Source organism: Vollenhovia emeryi, unplaced genomic scaffold, assembly GCF_000949405.1.
Source record: "Vollenhovia emeryi isolate VEMERY1.0 unplaced genomic scaffold, V.emery_V1.0 DF939153.1, whole genome shotgun sequence".
NCBI classification, from domain to species: Eukaryota; Metazoa; Arthropoda; class Insecta; order Hymenoptera; family Formicidae; genus Vollenhovia; species Vollenhovia emeryi.
In genome coordinates this window covers 267212-277204 of record NW_011967213.1, presented here as the reverse complement: position 1 = coordinate 277204, position 9993 = coordinate 267212, and the positions used below count along the sequence as shown (strand labels likewise).

Sequence of the window (9993 nt, the reverse complement as noted above, 5' to 3'; positions counted from 1 at the left end):
ATTCTGAAAAGAAACATGATTGGTAACACGATTGCGCGTTGTTCAAAATCCAATAATTTTATTACGCACGGAGAATATTATGGTGTAACACATTTCACAACAACATACCGTGCGTACGTATGCATTAATTAAATAAATATTAAACGCATATAGATAATACAATAGATAATGCAATAGATAATAAATAATACAATAGAGTTTGCAACAAACGTGGATCATGAACACGTGTAAACATCGTTTCGACAACGCGAGATTTGTTTTCAACTTGACCAACCTCGTAGCGTGTTTCTTTCCCGGTCTCGCAATATTCATAAATATTGATTACATAGAGATAACAAAACGTATCGGAATAGAGGCAGCCGTGAAGTGGCCGAACGTGCGATGCCGTAATTTAATGTAGCGCTGCTCGCGCGTACTAAGATTTTTACCGTGAAATTCTGCCGCTCCATCACGACGTCTTATAACAAGCGTCGCGATAGGTGCATCCCAATTTCGTCTTCTTCCACGACAACGGGCGGCATTGTGGCCGCGTCAGCGGCGGAACGATGATTAATCGATCGACTGTCACGGATATCGCTCTTTTCCCCTTCGCGCGCGGCTACTACGCTCGCGGATGGAGAACGCGTAATACCGCGGACCGCGCGACGTAGACCGCCTCCATTAATAAAAATCAAATCGCCATTAAGTCGAAAATATTTACAGTGTCGCGGACAACAACAGCCGGACTGCACCCTCTTTGACGGACTCTGAAGATGAATGTCATGGAAAATGGAGGAAACCGCGGCCCGACACCACTAATCGTCGCGGAATGAGTCTCCGTTTTCTACTCTTCCCTCTCGCTCCTTTTCTTTCGAGGGGACCACCTGGAAATTTCCCAGATTAAATTGATTCGTATGCGCGCACTTTGCAGCGATCCGATGATCCGCCGCCGCCGCCGCCGCCGCCGCCGCAGTCGCCGTCGCCGTGACCGCATCATTCATCTCGCCGGTGTACTATTAGTACTGTTATTTATGACGAAAAAAAAGTGTAGACCGCGAGCGGCACCCATTATGTATCGAGATCGGGTCGCCGGGTGATTTATGCCGGCGGCGTAAATTGCCGCTTGTCCTTTGCAAGATCGTAGTGAAACGTCGCCGATTAAAATCCCGCCGCCACGTTGATCGTGATTTAGCGGAGTTTAGGTGGGCCCCGGCCCCCCGGCCCCGCCGCCTCCGTGATTGCGAAATTAGCGATCGCGAGATTACGCTAAGTTTTATGCGCGCGAAAAATACAGGCGTGGCCACGGCTCTGTTATTGGTGCGAGCAGTCCCTCGGGATCGCGATTATCTCCAAACTTAATTAAATTACTCGACAAAGATTAAGATAATCGTCATGACGTGTATTTCACGAACAAACATGACTGCTGCGAAAGGATCTGTCTCGAACAAACATTTTATCCCCCTCATATTAATTAAAAAAACAATGTAGAATGCAGAATTGAAAATATAACAGCTATTAGAAAGAGCAGTTTGAAAGCAGTTTTTCCGTTCTCGAAACTGTTAAATTCATTGCAAGTTAAATTATTTTTCATTGTCTTAAACAAAAATAATCAAAGCATAATTTTGTAATCTTTATACCTTAAACTGATCGATTGAAATGATCATTGGTACACTTTGTCCTTATCGTCCAACGTCCGGAAATATTCCAACGTGGGGTACGTTCGCAGCCGCAACAACTCGTGCTCGGTCTGCAGCGCCAGGAGCTCGATGTAATTGTCTTGGAGCTTCCTGACCAGATCGGATCGTTGCTTAAAAAGACGCGTCTTCCGGTCCGCGTGCTCGCGTTGTCTCATCTCCCCGACGACGTCGCGCTGGTACTCCAATTCCCATCTCACTACGTTCATCTCGGTGATGGTTCGGTCGAGCTCGGCGTTCTTCTTCTTCAGGCAAGCCATCTTCCGCCGGAGGTTCTTCAGTTTACTCGTCTCCTTGGACAAGGCCTTGTTCAAAGACTTTTTCGCGCTCTCGATCTCTCTTTCGAGATGCACCGCAGTTTTGTCGTCGCGCAGTCCCTTCGCCTTCCTCTTCAGATAGGTGCGCATGTCCCGGGTGGCCGTCACGTTCTTCAAAAAATGCAGATCTTCTGTTAGCTCCTTGAACTTTGTCCTGAGGCAACGGTGCTCCCATTCCGTCGACAACATCCCGTAGCGAAAGTCGATCGTGCGCTTCAGAGCGTCCAGCTTGCGCGCACCCGCGACGCGGATGTGCTCGTTGACCCTCTCGATCTCTCCGCGCGGCACCAAGACGGCATCCGCCGCGTCGCGCCGTTCACCCCGCAACTCCAGCTCCACCTGACCTCTCTTCAGCACCAGCTGCATCTCCGCGTCCTGCTCGCGCGTTATCCGCTCGTCCCTCGCTGTCCTCCATCGATCCTTGAGGAGGGCCACGTTCGATTTACACGTGTTGATCTTGCTCTCGAACACGGCGAGCTTTCGCTCCACCGTGGCTATTTCCAACTGCCGAGCCTTGATCTGCAGTTCGACATTAATCTTTTGACGGCGCAACTGCGTCAGGTGAGCCCAGTGACTCGCGTCGATCGACTGCGGCAATTCGTTGGGTCGCGCGTCCAGACTCTCCAGGATTCTCGAGTAATCCGCGCATTCGGCCGGGAAATAAGCCGGCTTGACGTGGTCTACAAGATACTTTGCGAGAGTGAGCAGGTCGCTGGCAGCGACGTTCTTCAAGGATACCCGCGGCCTTCGCTTGTATTGCCGTTCGAGAAGCTCGACGTTGACCTTCGACGATGGAGCGAATTCGTGCTGGAGCCTCTTCACCGTCGTCTTCTCGCTAGTGCAGAGCGCATCGTGTTGCGCGAGCATATCCTGATAGACGTCGTGCAGCTTCTGCGCGTGTTCCTCCAGCCTGTTCCCGTATTGGCGTTTCTCGGCTATCTCTCGTTTCATTCTGTCATCTTCTTTCACAGCCTCAACCCGCGCTAGATTACGCATGCGGCCGCGAATGTGCCGTAGCCTTAGCTGATTTATTGCCGATTCGACTCTTAGTTTCAGCTATAAAGTAAAAGTTGTTCTAAAGAATCTGACAAGTTCTCCGTGTCGGTCAATACATATATAAAATATGTAGCCCAGAAAATATAATTATTATAATTTGTCTTTAAACAAATGATTATCTTGATAGATGAATAATAATTAAAAGTCAGAGAGAGAGAGAGGGGGGGGGAGAGGGAGAGGGAGAGAGAGACCTGAAAGAATTCGTTCAACTTGGCGTCGAACTTGTCGATGCCTTCCTGCAAGAGTCCATTAATTTTCGCGTAATCAGCCTCGAGCATTCTTCTGTAACGCTCACGTTCCTGCCGAAGAGTCTCCACATTCGCTTCGTACTTCCTTACGGACACGATGTCGTCAGACGTGTACTGCTCCGGCTGTCTCTCCAGCATGCACGCGGGCCTGCGCACGTCTATCCTGATGGTGTCCTCCCAGCGAATCTCCAGCACGCCGTCCATCATCCTCATCAGGGCGCGCTCGCGAAAATCGTCGGCCAGTAACAACTGTCTGATCCGTTCGGCTTCCGATGCTTGCCTGCTAAGGATTTCCTGCTGCGACGGCGACACGTACGGCCTCGCCTTGACCTCGTGATCGAGCACTTGAATAATGCTCTCTGCTTTCTCCTGATGTTACATTTACTTTACGCATTTGATCGATATCACTCGTAATTGTAGCATCGTGTAGGAAAGTTTAAACAAATTGATTTTAATCCCCAATGTAAAAATTTTTGCCCCGCCGGCATCTGCACGTGAAAAAGAATTTATTATTTTATTAAATCTGATGTATTGTTACAGATAAATGCTGCATTCGTTTATAAGTCGATCTTCCGTTTCGTAAGAATTATACGTTTGAATACCTTTTGCCACTATCTCGAATGTTGGCACAGTGTAAATCCGCGAGAAAAATTAATTTCCTAAACTCATCGGCAAGAATATTGGCTCACGTTTTTCCCGCGATAATTCAATTAAGGCCGTAGGCTCCACGGGCAGCCGGCAGAAGCAATACTCGCACCTCGTGTTTACCTTGGGATGCCACTGCGGATCAACAGGAACCCGCGGCACACCCTGGCCGAACATTATCCTCAGCTCGGAGTCGATATGACGTATCCTCTCGTTCCTCTCCCTTATCACGTTCACTTCCCGCTCCTTCGCCGCGTACATGTCATCAAAGAGCCCGTTGAAGTAGGCATGGAGCTTGCCGTAGTCGTGCATCAGATAACGATCGTCCAGCATCACGTGCGCGAACCCGTAAGACTCCATTTGCGAGTAATAGTAAGGCGATTGCTCGACGAACCGATGCGTTGTCATGCCTGCGGACAAGCGCCAGACGATTAGCGAGACGTTTAATCGAGCAAAGTCGGAAATCTCAAATCTCGCAGCTTCATACAAAGTAAAACTGGAATTCTTTCCTTTTAACTCTCCTTTTTCTGACAATTAATTTAGGTCCTTTTATTCTGATGAGACAAACAACTTCTGTTTTAAGCAACTCCAAATCCTCGTTGTGTCCCTCAGATTCTCGTTTTATTCGAGATTTAATTATTTACGAATTTCTCAGACATATAAGATGACGTTCTTTCGCAATAAATGACAGGAAGGTATTGTCGCTGTTATCGGAAACCAGGAAATTCAAGCGCGATGCTCCGAGAATAAAAAAAAACTCAAGCGCAATGATCCACATACATCCATCGTGTGAAAGAGGAGCAGAAAGTTATTATTCTACCATCGACCGCCCGCAGCTCCGCCAGTTCCTCAGGATCGATTTCACGCTCCTCCTCTTCCAGGAGCAAATCCATCCTGCGTCTCTCGTCCTCGCGATACACCCGGACGGGTTTGCTCAGTTCCGCCTGTAATTGATCGTCCGTGTAGCTGTGCCACGGTTGGAAGGTGTCGTAGACGATGCTGCGCACTGAATCCCTGGTGAACTGCGCCCATCGCAGGTGCTCCTTGAAATGCGGATCCTCCTCGGCCAGCGGGTAATTTGTCACCTCCGTGTCACCGCGAAAGGCGAATATCGAGCGACCTAACACGACCTGCGGATCCCAGAAGATCGCCTTCATCCAGTCGGCTATGCGATCCATCGAGGCACAGAAGTGTTCGAGTTCCATGCCGACGTCCTGTCGCTCGTCTTTCGCAGTCTTCAGTTTCTGATCGCGGCCTGCTCTGTTCAAGTCAAACGCGGACACTGGTAACTTCTCCATCTCCGGGCAGGTCTCATTGGTATCGAGGAGCTGTTTAACGGTGGCCTTCAAGACCGCCAGATTCTTCGCGATGGCGTCCTTCTCCTTGGCGTAAAATCTTGTTTCTTCTTGCAGCTGCGCGTTCTCTCGCCATTCTTCCCAGGTTCCAAATCCTTTCTCGTCGGCTGCTGGGAAATCTACTCTGGCTCGGGTCAATGAGGCACGGATCGCCGGGTCCAAGGAGGCATAATCCGAGAGTATCTTCTTTTTTTGCTTCGCGTACCATTCATAGTCCACCGGATAGACGCTTTTGGTTTCAATCGCGGTCAGTGACGTTTTACTCTTCTGTACTAAAAACAGGAATTGTTACTGTTTCACGAGAAAAGAAAATTTAAAGAAGTTTAATATTATTCCTTAAGAGAAAACGAGAAATCGCACGATTGTGTTGTTAGCACACACTTTTTCGTTTTCAAGACGAACGCGCGTCGCGATCACAGAACCATCGTGGCCAAGCGCGACCGCCATGTCACCGTCGAGATTAACAATCGCCTTTCGGCTGCCCAAGTCGAGTCTGTGATGTACCGGCACCACGGCGGCGATCTGCCGTATCATTCTGTCGCGGATAACGACCAGTCCGTCGTAAGCGCACGTGACGATCCAACGTCGATCGGTGAAGACGCGAGCGAGTCGCACGTGATGGCCCGTCAACGCCGCGTCCGTCAAGGCCGCGTCCTCCAAGCCTCGCAGCCTCAGCGCGTGTATCTGCCGTTCGAGATAAGGCGAGCTTATCAGCAGCTGAGAATCGCCAGGCGCGTAACACAGCTCGTAAAAGAGCGCGGGCAGCGTTACGATGCCAATGATCTCATTGACTAGACGTTGACTGGCGTCGACGAGGTGTACGCTGTACACGTGCAGCTGGTGACCCACCAAGCTGAATGGCTCGTACTTGGCGTGGAGGATGAGCACCTTCAGGCTGCCGCGCGCTTCATCGTCGTACAGCACCACGTCGGCGACGCGACCCTTCGCCCGGAGCTGGGCCATCACCTTCCACCGCGCGTCGCGTTGCAGGTCCACGCAATAGCAATTGCCTGCCTCCTTCTGCGCGGCGATCAGAAATCTATCGGCAACATAAATCGACCAACGAGTAGTGTATAATTCTAGTCGAAACGGCGCGCGCCTACTCTCGCTCGTGACTAAATACGTTTAGCGAACGAGTATTTAGAGGAGCGCTATGGGAACGGAACGTAGATCAACGCTCACGTAATAAGGAGTCACGCTCGTGAAATGTAATGAACGATTCTGGCACGGGGCTCCCACGTGTTTCAGATTCTGTTCGCCGTATTCGAGTTAGAAAATAGTCAGTCTTCAATTTATGTTAATATTCACGTATTGAACAGGACTTTCTTGTAAACTGCTATAATTATAATTAACGCACCTTGTCGATTTTGTGAAAATACAAAGTTAGAAAATTGTTGAAAAGTTCAACCGATACTCTTAAATTGCTGTCGTTATTAACAGTTCATGTTAATACTTTAAAGCGGCTGTAAGTCTTGAAAAACCAATATGTGAATTAGCCCATTATCAGACTCACTTGCCGGAATGAGAAAACTTTATAAGATCTAAGGGATTCCTCTGGAGACGGAAGTACGCCAGTATTATCGGTTGCTCCGGTTCGGTCGCACCCAGAACAGCCATCTCACCCTGATCGCTGACAACGACAATCAACGGATCATCCGGATGCGTGACTTGAGCCGACACGCCGCCTTCAATGTCGAGCTCCACTTTGGAGATCTCACTGCCGCTATAGCTCTCGAGGATGGTCAAGTCCCTAAGATCGCCCGTCGCCGCGAGGTGGTGGCACCAAGGATACAAGAAATCGACGAAGCGGTACTTGCTGCCGTGGTGCAGGTACCTGTGGATCGTCGGCGTGGTGTTCCCATCCTCGGGGAACACCATCTGCATCAGATAACCCTCGAGGGTGTCGTAGAAGAGCGAATTCCCAGAGGGATGCGCGACCAGGATATGGGGCTGGTAGATCGACTTGACGTACCATCGCTTGCGCCAAACGTCGCTCGACGGCTCTTTCTTGTAGTAGCGGATCTGACAGAAGGTCGTCCTAAGAATGATACCACCGCGAAACCAACACACAGCCGGTATCTCAACTTCCGCGCAAATCCCGCAGTGTTGCGAGACAACAACGCGGAGGACGTTGGTACCGTCGCAGTTGCTCAGGTATACGTGACCGTCCACGTCGGTGATGGCCAACAGAGGGTCGTTCGGCGTGCCCGGGCACCAGTCGATCCCGCGAATCATAGCTTCTCCCGGCAGTTTCACCTCGTGATCTTCGCAATGAAAATATTTCACGTATTTTAGAACCTCTGGCTGCGGCACGTACGCCATTAGAGAATCCGGGAGGATTCAAATTGTCCCGGGAAGAAAATTAATGACGATGTCACATGCCTTTTAAGATGACGATTTTATTGACAACATCGAGCTCCCAGGTAAACAACTTTCCGCAGGTCTTTCCCACTTGACCGACGACGGTGCGTCCCGCGCGAGTTATTCTGATCATCTGACCGACCTCGTCGCGTATAAAAGTATCGACTATCGCGATCTTCTCCCCCGTTCTCCAGCACCACACGATCATCGGGAAATTCGGGTACGAGCCCAGCGATACAAGGTAATTATCCGGCGTGAACGCGATCGCCAGATAGCCGCTGTTGCATCCATCAACGCACTCGCAGATTCTCGTCATCGAGGGATATGCGAGTATGAGGATTCGCGGATTCAGCGATCTCTCGGAGAAGGCGAAAATCGGCGAGGACGCGTGACCAGATATACAGCGAGCACCATCACCGGTCGCATTGTTCCAGCACCAGTATAACGTTTGCTGCCTTTTGACGACGTGGAAGAACACGATGTACAGACCGGTGCACCAGGCGAGCACGTCTCTGTCGATCCAAACTATTTCCTCGATCTTGCTGCCGCGCACCCAGCAAGGTGAATAACTCGCCACTCGATTCATCTTCGCGTACTTGTCACAGTGATTATCTTAAACTAATAAAATTGTCAATTGGTTACAAAGACTAACCTAGAACGCACGACCACTTTGACAAGCGACGACAAGAGAAACAAATTACAAACAGATCGAATGAGCAACAACGAATTTTGAACACTCGCCTGTAATAACTATTGATTATTTTAAAAATAAAAAATTCTTTAGATTGTGCCAGCAATAAATAACAGAAGGAAGTTTTAGTCGACCTTAACTGGCCAGTGTTTAATATAAAATAAAGATACAGAGCGTACCTCTGACCTGCGAGAGGCTATAAGTTAAGGTCAACTAAAACTTCCTTCTATTATTGATTATTTAATGAAACGGTGCCATAAAGTGACTGATTTGTTAACAATTTTTCAAATACGCATTGATAGGATTAAAAAATAAATAATGGATAATGCGATTAACAAAAGTTGTATTTATTGCTGCCACAATAACTTGTTATCCGTAAATGCTTGTCTCTTAAACTAACCTGAAGAGGACTGCGATTTGCAGTCGAAACGTCGTTATTTTGAAAAATTAAATATAGCCAGTTATGTTGAAACAATGGATTGATTATTGATTTAATTACTGGTGAACAAAAACATTACCAACAACATTAAAAGTTGTAAATGTAAATTTAAGTGGAATGTAACTTCTTGTTTACCTAATTTAAAAGTGACTTTAAATAAGATAAAAATTGGATTAAAAACTGTATTCAATATACATTTATGATTAAGTAAATTGTAGAAATTATATACCGGAATCAGTAATTATCAATGATCGTTATTTTTATTAGATTTTTCAAAGCTATTCAACGCGGCTACGTCTGAACGAATGAACGAGGCAAACTTCTTATGCCTTCGGCAATGTTCGAGACTAATTTTCTACGGAGTTAAAAGTTTCCATTGTTCTCCATTGTAAAGGCAACAACGTAAAAACCCGAAAATTCCACTCGACGTTACGCTGAATTCTTTTTTTAATGTCGAAAAAAGTAAATCGAGATCAAGTAACTATGCTTGACGTCGCGTGTCAGACTTGTAAATGTAAATGTGGCATTTACAATAATTCTTTTATAGAAAAATTCGTTTTCACAAGTTATTTAAAATGTGTAATATCATTAACGTTTATTGAAGCGTATAATAGAAATAAGACAACAGCTGGTATTGATGTTATGTCATAATAATGAAAGATTTCATGAAAAATGAACGAAAGGTCTGCGTCCACGCAACATACCGGTAGCAGACAATGTCTTTTAAAAGTGACGGAAAATATGATGTCCATTTATTCCGTCAACTGACGATGAAGCGAAGAACATTCAACCGAGAATTACCTGTTTAACTGTTGTGCCTCTATTGTCTCTGCTTAATTCAACCAGTGACAACTATTCTCCAGTAACATCCTTCATGTTTATTGTATAACTGTGCTTTAAAGTATCCTGACGGAAGATGAATTCGGCTCCATTAAAACAAGACACTCGCGCTTTATCGATTCAGCTCAATAAACCTGCATCCGAAGAGCGTAAGGATGTAAGCGATTAAAATCATTTTTTTAAAGGGAATCTCACAAATGTCTACAGAATCATATAAGTATGCGGTTTGGAAATAAATGAGATAAGGACCTAAGCAGATTCAACTTTATACGCGACATTTGATGCTTCATGTCTGTTAATGTAGATAAGATGCTTCGGAGAACCGGGTTAACGCAGTTTAGTTTGAATGATTATATTTCAGAACTTTA

General features: G+C 47.1%; 1 protein-coding gene across 1 annotated transcript; it reads right to left on the bottom strand.

Moving 5' to 3' along the window:
• Window positions 1-1639: 1639 nt before the first annotated feature.
• LOC105565382 (cilia- and flagella-associated protein 43-like) lies at window positions 1640-8241 on the bottom strand. The gene is made up of 7 exons (XM_012018528.1): window positions 7677-8241; window positions 6808-7558; window positions 5676-6333; window positions 4760-5561; window positions 4063-4349; window positions 3238-3663; window positions 1640-3046 (listed from the first exon to the last, which is right to left on the bottom strand). The coding sequence occupies exons 1-7, from the start codon at window positions 8239-8241 to the stop codon at window positions 1640-1642; spliced, it is 4896 nt and encodes a 1631-aa protein (XP_011873918.1).
• Window positions 8242-9993: the final 1752 nt, after the last annotated feature.

Bases quoted from the DNA above. Each gene is read 5' to 3' on its own strand.
- LOC105565382 (XM_012018528.1), bottom strand. From the start codon at position 8,241: ATGAATCGAGTGGCGAGTTATTCACCTTGCTGGGTGCGCGGCAGCAAG. The intron at 5,562-5,675 runs GTGTGTGCTAAC...TTTTTAGTACAG, and splicing joins TTCGTCTTGAAAACGAAAAA to AAGAGTAAAACGTCACTGAC. The intron at 4,350-4,759 runs GTAGAATAATAA...GCTTGTCCGCAG, and splicing joins GGAGCTGCGGGCGGTCGATG to GCATGACAACGCATCGGTTC.